Genomic DNA, 13915 nt, shown 5'->3' on the forward strand with positions numbered 1-13915 from the left:
AGGAAATAGGAAGGAAACAGACTACATTCCAGCTTCCGGGGAGCTTATACAGTCTTATTGGGGATCAGGGAATCCGAAATAAATGCATAATTTTCAAACTGAGAAGGCCACGAGGGAGCAGAACCATTGGTACCAAGGGAGACCCTCCTTTGGCACAGGGAGCAGGGAAAGCTCTTGGAGGGCAAGCATTTCAGCAGGTCAAGCCCCTTACAGGTGAAAGGAAGCAGACTTGAGGGAAGGCTGCAGAGACCAGCCACGCTAGATAGTGACGGGCCTTTCCAGACATTTGTGAAGGCTGCATAATATTATCCCAGGGCCCAGGAGGGCTGATGAGCAAGGTCCCAGTTAAGCAAGGAGTAAAGTGATCAGATCTGCACTTAAAACGCAGCCCCAGTGTGAGAGCTGGCTCCAAGCCTGCAGCCCGCAGGGGACCACACCTCTCCCTGCTTTAGCATCTTACATCTCCTGCTCTGTTCTTGAGGACTCAGCCGTCCTGGGTACCGAAATTCTACAGCTGCTTAGAGAGTGGACGCCCACATTTCAAGACGAGCCTGGCGAGCACAGTCTCTTTCAGTTCTCAGATTGGAATTCAAAGTCAATTTCTCCATTCTCCCTGATGTTCTTACTTCCCAGCTTGGCCTCATCCAGTTCTGTAACCGATGTCAGTATTCCTTGCTATAATCTACAGTCACCGAAGCTACAATTTCCTCAGTCAGAAAGAAAAACTAAATGCAAAGATGGCTTTAAAAAAACATCTTTATGCTAGACGTGAAGTTGGGATGGATGAGTCCCATCTGTACAGCAGGGGAGACACCTCTGTAGGAATGAAGCAGAGTGTGCCCATATCAACCCTTGGAGGCCTCTGTCCAAAGTAGAAATAGACAAATAAAGGCGAGTACTCTGCTGTCTTCCTGTTCACCGCTGTCTGGCAGGGAGGGACAGCAGACTCAGGGTGGACAAACTACCATCTGTCCGGACATAGCATCGTGAGTGGAACTCATCATGACCTTCCCCAGGCTAGAAACCCATCCAGGAAGCATGGTAAGCCTTGGCCTTTCCATACCCATCCCACCTCCCCTCTCAGATCACGAGGGACTAAGGCGGTCCTCTGCCCTCTCCCGTCTACAGCGGCCTTACACTGCCCATAGAGACAGGTCCTAACTCCTCGGAAGCCCATTCAAAATGCAGAGGCAGCTTGGGAGTCTATAATAAAGCTAGTAACAACAAGATTTCACAGGTCGAGACTTTCCAGGTGGAAGGGGGTCCAGGCAGCAGGTACAAATAAGAGAGACACATTGTGTTATTAAAGATCTGAGCTCTAGTGACTACCACAGAGCTGGGCCTTACTGGGGTTCCGTTCATCTTCGAGAGTCCTTCCTTCCAAAACACAGTGGTGTGAAATTAGCCACTGCGATACGGCTCTGTGGTTACCCCAGTGCCCTTGCTGAACACACCTTCTCTTTCTTCCTTCACTTTCACTTTCTCCTCCTGCCCTTATTCTCTGCCTTCTGTCTCCCGGGCTCAGTGAGGTCACTGAACCCCCAGTACCTATTCTTTCTTGAGAGGTTCCAATATGGCACCATTGTCGGGATAAGTCACCTGGTGTTCTGGGCAGTGCCCAACAGAATGATTCTGTGATGCAGACTGTGCTTACCCCCATCTCACAGAGAAGGGTGTTGAGGTTTAGGGAGTTGGCTGGCTCGTCCCACATCACAGTCATAGGTGGTGGAGTGGAAATTTGAAACCACTTGAGTTCAACACCATAGCCAAAGCCCTACCACTATACTGTTCTCCCCCTAAGTGTTTACCCTAAGATCTAGTCCCATATTTTCTATCATCTCTATCAGGACATCCCTAGAAGGCACCAACTCAACACATCCAAACCTGGCAAATCGAGCACCTTTCCTGACCACCCGTTTTCTGACTGGTTTCTTCCATTGCTACCATATGGCTCTGACTTGTGCCAGCTGGTCACTTGGCTGCACATAGTAGGGCCTCCAAAATACCAAACAAATATCTCTTAAGAACTGTGTTCTCCTTGGAGGGATTCTCTGGCTAGCTATTTATTTTTTCCCTATCTTTTTTTTTTCTTTTTAATTTTTTGGGACTTTTTATTACAGACACATCTGGGCAGCTTCACAAGGCCTATTTTCAAACCTCATGAAATTACCAGAGGCAGCAGGTGAGGGCCCTTCTCTGCTGGGGTCTGACAAAGTGAGTGGTCCAGCAGCCTCCACCAGGCTTTGCAAGAAGCTGTCAATGGCAGCCAGGCTTTGCGGACAATGGGCTCTAACAGAGGGGGCCTGGCCGCCAGGAGGGGTCTCTCAGGGACTCAAGAGGCCAGTTCTTCAAGACCGAGTCTCTGTATTGAACCTCATGTCTCAGAGCCTCTCAAGGTGGAGTCTGTCCTGGGAAGGGTCCAGAATTCCCTCCGTTCTGCTTTAAGCAGGACAGACAGTATGACACTGTCTGTCCTGGATTTAAAGATGAGCCATGAATCATGATGAACGATGTCCGTCTGAACACATCCCATCCCCCACGCAAACCCCCGTACGTGAATCTCTGTGCTATTTACTTGTTTCTAAGAAGCACTTTGTGCTACACATCCCAGCAATTTTGTTACTCTAGATATTTATCAAGTCATTTATATCACAAGTTAGAGAGATGCTGTGAAAATGACCATGGCTGAAGAGAAAAGAGAAAAGCTTGCTTTTGTGGTGCTAGTGGGTTTCCACACTGGATGTATTCATCAATACCCTGTTTTCTTTGAAAATATTAGTGGCACTCTGTAGATTCACTTTTTAGCTTGCTATCTACCCTTAACTCTTAGACTCCCAGATATGAAGGGAAATTGTGGGGTCTGTCTGGTCCAGGCATGGCGAATACATTCCATCCCTGAAAATATCTGTGAATGATCAATGGATAGTAGCTTCCAGAAGCACTGTGTTGGGAGCGATACTCAGGTCAAGCCAGGGATAATTAGCCATATCTGCCATGAATATGGTGACAGAATGGGGCAATGCACCTGCCACTTATTAGCTGTCCCAGACTGCTTCGCCCCACCAGTCTGCAGATGAAGGAGTTTGATGATTCTTTCAAGATCACACAGACCATCTCTATCTCTGCTCCTGGGCTGTAGAATCAGTGTTCGCGCCACTCCCACCATCCACCGCTGAACAAAATTAGCAGATAAATCAAGGTTATGGGGAGCGTGGCAGATGGAGAAGGCGGCAAGAATCAACGCTTTGAAAAATTGGCTAAGAGCAGACCATGGAGCAGGAGCAAAGGCTCCCAGCCACACCCAGTTGGGGACACACCATTATTATTGCCATTGTTTTGTCTGGGTTTTGTAGTGTGACTTTCCTTTCATCAAGAAACCACAGAGTCCTTAAACTCTTGATGAAGGATGGGTAGGTGAGTCCACGGTAGCAAAAGTCTCTGGATGACACAATCGGGAAGTCTAAAGGGCATTCTTAAAGTGTGTCAACCTGTGCACAGGTACAAGGATCAGCATACGTGTGCATCTAGAAAGGAACAAGCACCAGGGCATGGCAAAGGAGCGGTGCCATATGCAACGGCGGCCTTGCGACACAAGTCAGTGGGCCGCCGTGCTCCTGGCCTCTCCAAGCACCATTCCCCATCCTCAGACAACAGCACGCTAATTTACTTCGAGTAACTACCTATCTTCCGCTGTCCGACTGTATGTCTTAGGTGGGGCTGACTCTACCCTGGCTTCAGGATAAGACCAGGGACTCAGACTTAGCCAACTAGAGCATCGCTACCCAGTGGACACAGTGACTGGTTCGAGGGTGGACGCATGGAGCCAGTGAGATTTGATTTCAAGCGTTTGTTGGCATTGTCAGGAAGAGGAGCTCTCCCAGGGGACCTGAGGCTGGGAAAATGAAGTAGAGCTTCTGAGATCTGCACATTGGAAGGCAGAGAGGGATGTGACTGTCTAAGAGTGAAGCCAACAGAAAGAAAGCAGAACCACAGCAGGGGCAGGGATCAAGGCAGACGGCATATCTGGGCACTGTTACACAGCCACGCCAGAAGGCAGAATTATCCTGAGATATTTGCCGCATTAGCCAATATGTTTTCACGTACTACTCCTGCCCTGATAGTTATTTGAGTTAGGTTTTTGTCATTTGCAGCAACAAAAATGTCTTGGCCAATAAGAAACCAAAGAACCATTTTCCGCATAAGACGTCCAGACCCCGGCATTCCCCTGTGGACCCAGTTTATCCCAAACACCGGTGTTACCTGCAAGGAGCCCTGGATGTCCTTTCCCCCGACAATGACGAGTTCTGCCATGTCCTCTGCGTGGGGGCTCCGGGCGTGGATGAACAGAGTCTTGCCCACCGCAGTTACGTTTTTCAGGGCAACTAAGCTGCCATCATGGTTCACCTTGAAGTATGGGCTTGAGACCTCATAGTGTACCTTGCTGTTTCCCTCGCAGTCACTGAAGGTCACTGGGGAGACAAAACAAAACAGGACAGGTGAACAAAAACGGAAGAGTGTGAGTAGGTCGGGCCGCTTGGTGCTGGAGAAATCTCTATCAGATGTGGGTGACCGACCCCCCACGCAGCTCTAACAACACTTCCCCTTATCCCACGGCACCCCCTTGCAGCCGTCTGGCTTTGCCTGTGCTGGGGAGCCTCCTCCATTCTGGATATGTCCTTGATCACCTCCTGTGTTCCAGGCGGGCACGGAGGGTGCATGGATAAACGGGATCTTTTCGGACAGCCGCTCGGGGTTCCAGAGGGCAGTCTGGGTGAGCAGAGAGGCCAAGGACACCAGTTAGTCTGGTCTTGTACCAAGGATGCCCAGCCCGGATGAACGCAGCGGCGGGAGAGACGTGGACAGAATTCCTACAGTCAAACGGCTAGGTCAGGTCGTGTTTGGGAAGGAAAGGGAAAAGCAGGTGTTCCTGTGGGCAAGCACAGAACTGTACTGCTTGCTTTCCTCACCCCGCTTCTGCTTCCGTAGCTCTCTGCTGAACAGGCTTGCTTGTCTAGTCAAGCCTTTGACTGAAGCGTGACCCAGACGCGGGAAAAGCACATACATCAGAACGAACAACTTGATGTATTCTCATAAGGCGGGCATGCCCGTATACCCAGGGCCTAGCCCGGACGCAAAATACTACCCGCCCTCCCCACTCCCTCCTGCACCAGCCCCAGCCTCCTCCTTGACGGCTGCGCGACACCGACTTCTAACACCACGGGTCTGTCCACCCGGATCTCTGCTTCCTGCAAGTGGGATCACGCAGCGCGTGCTCGTTCGTGTCTGGATTCTCCCGCTTACTGTTGTGCTCGTGAGTGTCACCCGTGTGTCTGGGACTCACAGCAGTTAACCCTCACCACTGGGTAGGATTCGGGGATGTGGCTCTAATGAATTTATCTATTCCACTCTTGATGGCATTCAGGGCTATTTCCAGGTCGGGGCTCTCAAAATATCGCCACGAGGAACTTTCTTGCGTGTCTTTGGTGACAATGTCTACCCCGGGCTGAGCACGCTGTTAAAGCCATATAAATATCTGATGAACTAAGCTGATCTTTCTGTTCTGGGAGATCATTCTTATGGTGACAATGACCATATTAGCTGATAATGGTAATAGCTAATGTGAATTGAATCTTTTCCACATGCGAGGATAAGTGTTGGGCATTTTAAGTGCATTATCTTATTTAATCTGTGCAACGAATGAGGTGTACTTTTTGGACCCCAGGTTATAGGTAAGGTAACTGAGGCTCGGAGAGGGCAAGGCAGGTGGCCCACATGATGAAACCAAGATTTGAGCCCAGGTCCCTTTGTCTTTTGCAACAACATGTTTCTGTAAAGACTAAGCCTCATATAAAACACAGCCTTCCTGAAGCCTCATCAGAACCTGAACACCAGGGCACGAGCACCCAGTCTGTCCTGCTGCTGGGCTCCTTCCCAGCCCTGATGCACACCACAGGGTGCCCTTTTGAGCCTCCTCTGCATCAGGGTCTCGCCACCTTCACGGGCTGCCCACTCAGCTTCAGGGGCATCTGCGGATGCACAAGGGGACCGTTGGGTGTCTCAGACATTGACTCACTTCCTCTGACCATCGTGGTAGCCAGGATGAATTGGGCATGCCCGGTTTCAGTTTTTGAAGGTGAACTATGAAGGAGAGACACATACGTTGTTTCATTACTATCGATTAGCATTCACCCACTGGGACACATTGTTCACATGTCAGGGCCTGCCGGATTGCCAGGATGCTGGCGGGTTCTGGCCCTAGCTTCTGGGAGGGATGCAAGACAGACTGAGCTGGGGAGGGCTGGGGGTGAGGGAAGGCATACAAATTTGTGGGGTTCTACTTCAGCCTTTCTCTTCCTTTCCCTTTCTTTTCTTCCTTTCTTCCTTCCTGCCTCCACAAATTCCTTCCATAATTATTTACTAGAAACCCTAGATGCTGGGTTTATAATGTTGAGTAAAGGGACACAGTCCCTGGGTTGAAGTATAGTCAGAGAGATAGAAATTAATGCAATAGTCTTGTAAGTAACAGGGGACCTACTCCAGGCAGAAAGAGCCACAGCATGTGCAAAGGTCCAGTGGCACTCACGGGATTGCAAATAAGCCAGTGAGATGGGCACGAGAGCAAGGGAGAAAGTGAGGAACAGAGAATGGAGAGAAGCTGGAAAGGTGGGATCTGGAAGGCCACATCAAGACTTACTCCTTGAAGAAAGCTTTGGACCTTCCCATCACAACTATAGAACCAACATGCCACTTCCTGAGTTTCATACAAATACAGACCCTCATTGCAAATGATGCCGGTGGTCAAGGTCCTCCATGGCTAAGCTGTCCATCGGCCTCCCTTCTGGCCTCTACCCTCACTCCGTGCCTCACACATGACTCTTCCCTGCGCCAGCCTCTGCCTTCTGCATTTTCCCACCCTCTGCTCCTACTGCACCCTCCGCACAGAAGTTACTGCCTGCCTTCCTCACCCTGTTAACTCTCAGCCTTTCTAGAAGAGTCAGCTCCGCAGCTCGCCCTCCTCATGGTCCCTGAGTTTCCTGCATACAGGATCTTCCATATCATGTCATATCAATATCCCCATTTTATGTATCTGTTTTCCTCATCAGAACCAAGCCCGGGTGGCTCAGCCGGTGAAGCGTCTGCCTTCGGCTCAGCTCATGATCCTAATTAGGGTCCTGGGATCCACGCCCTACAATGGGCTCCCTGCTCAGTGGGGAGCCTGTTTCTCTCTCTACTTCTGCCCCTCCCCCTGCTTGTGTGTGCTTGCACTCTCTCTCTCTCTCTCTCTCTCAAATAAATGAACAAATAAATCTTCTTTTGAAAAAAGAACCAAGACCAGAAATTTCATCTTATTTTTCTATCCATCCCTCTATCTCCAGCAATGAACAGAGCGCTTTTGCATACAGGAGGCCGTTGGTGATGACGACACTTAACTGCTCTCCAGGGGCAAAATGATACCCTAGTGGTGGCAGACTGGGGGACATGTACCTCTTTAATGCTGGGAGCAGAAGCTGCTGCGAGCAAGGGCAGGGACTGAGAAAGAAGGTCCCTCATTCACTCTTGTCTTGGATGAGCCCGGCACTGGAGATGGGTAGGAAATGAATGTCCCTGCTGTCCCCTGAGTTCCCCAGACCCTGCATGCATCCATTTATAAGAGCACTTGGCTTCCCATGCCTAGATTTGACTTAGCTCATTGGTGAAGTCAAAGGTGATACCTTAACTTTCTTCCTAATCTTAGTAATGCCGTGTAGAGTCCCAAAGCTGGGATCAGTGCGCATGTTGAATGAATGAATGTTTTGACAAATAACAGGAACAACATCTACCATTTACTGAATGGCAGCTGTGTGCTAGGCCATGGGCCAAGGACTCTACATTAGCCTCTCCATTCTGTCTCAATTCTAACCAACAGCAGCATTTTCAACTTTTTTTTTCCCACGATGTACCCCGCAGGATTTTAAAATTGTTTGCCTAATTGCCACTGCTGTCATGAATTGCTTTGTTGGTTTTTAAAGAAATTGCAATTTTTTTTTTCCTTCCAAGAGAGAAAGAGAGAGATTGAGCATAAGCAGGGGTAGAAGCAGAAGGAGAGGGAGAGAATCCCAAGCAGGCACCAGTGCAGAGCCCTGCTTGGGGCTGGGTCTCACGACCCTGAGATCAAGACCTGAACTGAAATCAGAAGTCAGATGCTTAACCAGCTGAGCCACCCGGGCACCACTACCACCATGAAATGTCAGTGGTACAGATACACTCTGTGTCTGTGTACTTATGTGCCTCTGTGCTTTATACACACACATAAAGTGCAAACTTCTGCCCCTCCTTCATAACGCCCGCTTGAGGGTAATACAGCCCCGAGGAAAATGCATACACTATGAGCACCATTTTCCATTTTACAGGAAAACAGACTGAGTCCCTGAGATTGACCAACTTGCTCATATATCCTCAGAGAAAGCAGGAACCTGTCCCCAGTCCACCTGTCTACTGCTACAGTTTAAGCCCTCAGCACATCCATTTCCTGGGAATTGAGGCGTAAGAGGGAATAGGGCAATTGCCCCACCCTGGCCCCTGAAGGCCACTCGCTAATCCCTCTGGGCTCCTCAGAGATCCCAGATAAGGGTGTATTGAGAGACCACATCTACGTTCAGGATCTGGCACATCGTAGGCACCCAGTATAGCCTAGCTTTCTTCCCAGAGGCTCTATCAAATAACTAAGGATTGCAAAATTAGGTCTCTGTTTTAGGCACCTTTATCAATTCAGGAGTAGATCCTTAAGACTATGGTTTTTTCAAGGCTCTAAGAATCACCGGGAGAGCATTTTAAAACACAGCAATACCTGTTGAACTACCAACCAAGATTCTAATATAACCGGGTTGGGCTGGCTTCTGGGCACTAGTATCTCTTTAAAGTTCCCCAGATGGATCTGATGCAGCTAAGGGCCAAGAACGAGGATCTCAGACAACGGATGCCAGGTTTCCACATTTCCTGGCCGTCCTTGGCACAGAGAGGAGGCTGAGGACCCAGCCTGCCAGGAACTCCTCTTCCCATGCCCGAAGAAAGGGCAGTTTTAATGGTAGGTTTCTAAGCCTTTTTTCTAAACCTGGCTCATGTGTAGCAGCCCTGTGACCTTGGGTGGGCCACCCACCCTCTTTGAACCTCAATGTCTTCATCTGTAAAGTGGGACAAGTAATAGTACCCCCTTCATAGGTATTTTAACTCTTATGGTGAGCATTCAACATGATCATATAAACCTACATGCATAAAGCACGTGGGATAGTCCTCCACGAATAAGAATTATTACCTTCATGACTTCTGTAATTGTGGGCATTAAGGAAGCTACATTATTTTCCTTTTCCCACATAGCTTCCTGCTTCCAGCTAGTTTCCCACCTGCCTCCTGGGTCCTTCCATCCTTGCTGGTCAGGTACCCATGCTCTGACCTGCTGGGCCAGCTGTGGTTACCATGGAGATGGTTACTCAAGGCACCAAGGGAGTGCGGGCCAAGGGAGTGAGGCAGATGATTCTGATCTGACCTTGCCCAGCTTCAAATTTTCCTCCTCTTCTTGCCAAAGCCCTACCTGTCCCACATGAGACGTAGTGAAGGAAAAAATGACATCAAAGAAGCAAAATGACAGTGCCCCACCCATAGTAGACTCAACAGCGTTTCATGAAATGTTCTTTAAATGGATTGTTTGTACAGATAACTTCCTACCAATCTAATGTAATGTTTTTCCTCAAAGCACGGCACTGCACAGAGAGCTTTACACTCATAATTGCACTGAATCCTCACATGACCAATTGGAGGTAGATAATTTGTTTCCTCTCTAGAAACTGAGACTTAGCGAGGTTGAAGATGGGGAAGGCCACGCAGTTCACACTAGTCTGTCTGGGCAGATACACTCCCTCCTTCAAACACTTCGTATCCAGCCTCATATTTTCACCGTATTTTCCTCGCTGATCTATTATCCGCTTAATATTTTTCTTTTATTTGTCTCACATTATTTATTCTCACAAAATTATTTGAAGATAACATTTATAATGTATATCAGCCGGGCCAGATGTCCCTTCTTTTTTTCCCCGAATAAAGTTGAATTAAATCTAAGGAGTCAAATAAAGACACGTGTATCCTTGCAGGCACTGAAGCCCTCAGAGTGATGTGAGTTCCACCTTCCCGAAACGCTGGCCTGGGCTACATTCCACTCTGCATATCCCTCATTTAGGTAAAGTCATGCCTGGCAAGTTTGAGAAAGAGGCACACCTTAGAAAAAGGATAACCTTGACCTCGCCTGTGACAGCAGCTTTGGCCATTATCTGAATGGCAGATCTAAAGTGTATGAGGAATTCATAATCAAAAGAGAAACAATTTACCACACTCTTACTTTACCACACTCTTACTTGACTTCTTCCTCCTAGAAAAACAGATTCTACTTCCCCACCGACAAGAACCTCCCCTGAAAGTCCTCATTAAAGATCAGAATGGGTAGCGTTATCCCTGCCTCATTGTCTCATTTGATAACTTTGTTGACACAACCAAAATATCAGTGATTCTCAAACTTTTTAATAGAGATCAAGTCAGGGCAAGTTTGGGGACACAGAGTTCAAAGAACACATTAAGGATGAAAGTGAACAGTTTATGTCTACCTATTTTTTTTTTTAATGTCTGTTTCTATATAGCTTGGAATGACACTATCAGGATAACCAGAAGGAAAAATTCTAATAAACAATTAAGTTTGTGGATAAGTATTCAAAATCTCCATGTGAGGGAGAAAAGAAAGGATCTGTACTATTATGAACCTACCAAGGACTTCTATACATAGTTTACCACTGCGGCATTTAAAATAGCTTCTAGAGGGTGCCTGGGTGGCTCAGTGGGTTAAGCTGCTGCCTTTGGCTCAGGTCATGATCTCGGGGTCCTGGGATCGAGTCCCGCGTCGGGCTCTCTGCTCGTCAGGGAGCCTGCTTCCCTCTCTCTCTCTGCCTGCCTCTCCGTCTACTTGTGATCTCTCTGTCAAATAAATAAATATAATCTTTAAAAAAAAATAGCTTCTAGAAAGAAAAAAATGTGTATACACATAATATACTGTACATGGGGATTTATTGGAATCAATTGCACAACATCATTCTTTGAGATAATCTTTGAACACCCCAGGAGAAATGGGGAGTGAAAACTCCCCACCTGGGGGAAAAATGCAAATTAGACAAATGGCACCACTCAGAGTTTCAATTATGCTTTCAGCATGTTTCCACTCAAAATGTCCTCTGGGCTTAATGCAAATATCACAAAAAGACAAACTTTAGCTGGGAGACAAAACCACAATTGAAATGGGAAATTTGGCACATGAATTAAGGGGCTTAATCTTCCTGACCTTGATTTTAGGCTTTTTTCTCTCTTTCTATTGAATGTGGTTCTTAAGGATGAAAATCCAAAGGCATAGATTTCTTACCATCTTGAAATGTGTGAGTGAGCAAATTAAGCTGCATTATGATCCCAGGAAATATGAGAATGCAACTGGATTTAAATTTATCCGCAAAATATAGATCAGCCCTGCTCGTGTAGATAGGTAGGCACTAAAATAGGGAATTTGGGCTACTCTGATAGGTGTTTGGGGGTCAGTCTAGGATCCATACACTCTTATCGGAGATGGGCAAATGGTCCTAAAAACATACATACATACATTCATGCATACATTTGTAGAGATTCAAAAATTTGTACGTAAGTGACAAGGTCTCTTAGAGTTGGTGTTCAGACCACTTGTATATTTGGCTGGGCATGCACATGAATCAGGGGGCCTATGGACTCTGAATTAGTCTTCCCAGGAGCTGCATCTCCCCCACAGGTAGATATGGTTGGATCTACAGATAAACTACTTCTAGCAATCTCTACTTGCACACAGAAGAAAGTAGCATTGTTTCAGCAGTATGATAGCAAAGGAAAAAGTCTTAATTCATATCATTTGCCAATGTCTATGGTGTAAATATTCTAAACATAGCTGGTTTCAGCTACCAATGTGCCTTTAATAGCCTTACAGATTTTCTAGAAACTTAGCAACCAGCTCTCGGGAATCCAGTACTAGCTGACTCCAGCACACCACCGAGACTAGGCAAGGACTCTGCAGCAGAATGTAAATTGCTCACTCTCCCTTAGGCTACACCAGATATCACAGTACTCCTGGCCTACTTAGTAAAACAGAATCTAATTGTTTCATTAGCAAGAAGGGCCTGCATATTGGTTGATTTGCCAGGCCCTGCTGGGACGCGGAAAGCCATGCCTTTCTGACAACAGAAGTAGCACTGAATTCAGAGGCATCAGATGGACCCTCTCCAGGATACAGAGCAAGACTAATTCCTATTCATATCCCTCAGTATCCCACTGGCATCCAGAGGTACCAACTTCCTTTAAAAGAACACACAAGGCTTTGTCCAGGGGCACTATGGACTTGCCCAACTGAGAGAAACAGAAAGCATTCCCAGTGGTTTCCCCAAACCTTCATTTCCCAAGTACCCGAGCCAACCAAACTTTCATTAACATATGTTTAGTCCTACCCACATTGGGCCAGATCCCTGGATGATACAATAGGCACCTCCTCCTGGCATCATTCATTCTACCCTGTTATTCCTGAGTGCACCGGACTGTATCCTGTACTCCATGTTTTGCCTGGAATCAGTACTGACATCTGCAGAGCTTCTGTAAGGTTATGGGTGTGGTCTCAACCATGACTGATGAGCTCAGAAGTAGAGTTCACCTCCCAAGGATTTGTAGATTTGAGAGGTGCAGAACGCACAGTCTTCATACCATCTTATGTTTCAATTCCAACTTTGACAAAATAGAGTTTCAATTCTATCATGTCAGGCAAAGATATCATAATGAATGATCTTGTCAAGTGATCTTCTGCAGGAACCTATTTTTGCCATGTAAATCCTTAAGGGCTTCCTCTTGGAACAAGACAGAGCCCACATCTGCTTTCAGGGGATTTTCTCTGCCTACCATTAAAAACCGACTTGCTAGTTCTGAAGCTAGTCTTGTCTGTCAGGGTGTTACATTTTCTGCTTGTTACAGATTCTTTAAAAATGGCAGACTGTTTTCTGAAAGAAGACTGTGCATCTTGAATCCCATGGCACTTATAATCGCTATGAATTTGTGTTTCAAACTGGAATTACTTTCCATGGCATAGCGCCTGACACAATATACACCCAACACTGTTCATTGAATGAATAAATAGCAGAACTGCAACTTGACAGCTAAGCAAATTTGAAACTCTCCAAACAAAAGTGAGAATAATGGCCCAAACTCACATGAAGATTCAAGTAAGCCAATTGAAATTCACCCGATCAGCAAAGTATTAATCACAGATTCAGTAGCTTTGAGAATCACAAAGTCTCAGATTTATAGGGATCCCCTCTCTGTGATTTCATAGTACTAGCACATGGCTCTTACATAGACTTTAGTTTTTGAGTTATCTAGTAATTATGTACAAACATGCCTCCCTCCTTACTTCTGTGTATAGGGTAAGTTAATGAGAAGAGAGATTTGCTCCACTACAATGTTCAAAATTTTTGGTCTTACAGTTGGAGTTCTCTGGGGGACATGTGGCAATGTGTCCTGGCTGGGCCTAAGTTGTGACTCAGATCCTGATTGTGTCTGATGCAATCAGACCTGTGATTTCCCAAGTACCTCTCAACTGCAGGGGCAGATCTACATAGGAAGGAAGGGGTCTATTGGGAGGACAACTTCTACGTGAGTGCTTAGAGAAATGCAGAAACAGAAGGAAGACAAACTCAATATTGGTTTCTTAGTCCAGTCCCATTGGGTTGTAGTTCAGGGAAAGAATAAGCTGTATATACAAGCTTTAAGATACACAAACCACAGGCAATTTAGGTTAATCTCAAACACTGTTAGCCTAGTTCCTCACAAACTGCTATGGGGA

At 46.8% G+C, this 13915-nt stretch overlaps 1 protein-coding gene across 2 annotated transcripts in view; it reads right to left on the reverse strand.

The window, feature by feature from the left end:
• Positions 1-13915, reverse strand: part of CDH13 (cadherin 13) — a 975207-nt gene that overhangs the window by 602204 nt on the left and 359088 nt on the right. The window contains exons 1-3 of one of the 2 annotated variants that reach the window (XM_032853868.1): positions 13110-13114; positions 12773-12775; positions 4261-4469 (exon numbers count right to left, since the gene is read on the reverse strand). In XM_032853868.1, the coding sequence (XP_032709759.1) occupies positions 4261-4311 (51 nt within the window). In that variant the 5' untranslated portion in view covers positions 4312-4469; positions 12773-12775; positions 13110-13114. Of the gene's footprint in view, positions 1-4260; positions 4470-12772; positions 12776-13109; positions 13115-13915 lie in introns of those variants that run through there. The other variant, XM_032853867.1, reaches the window with a different exon arrangement.

This window comes from Lontra canadensis, unplaced genomic scaffold (assembly GCF_010015895.1).
Source record: "Lontra canadensis isolate GAN:19392208 unplaced genomic scaffold, GSC_riverotter_1.0 scaffold8, whole genome shotgun sequence".
Classification (NCBI taxonomy): Eukaryota; Metazoa; Chordata; class Mammalia; order Carnivora; family Mustelidae; genus Lontra; species Lontra canadensis.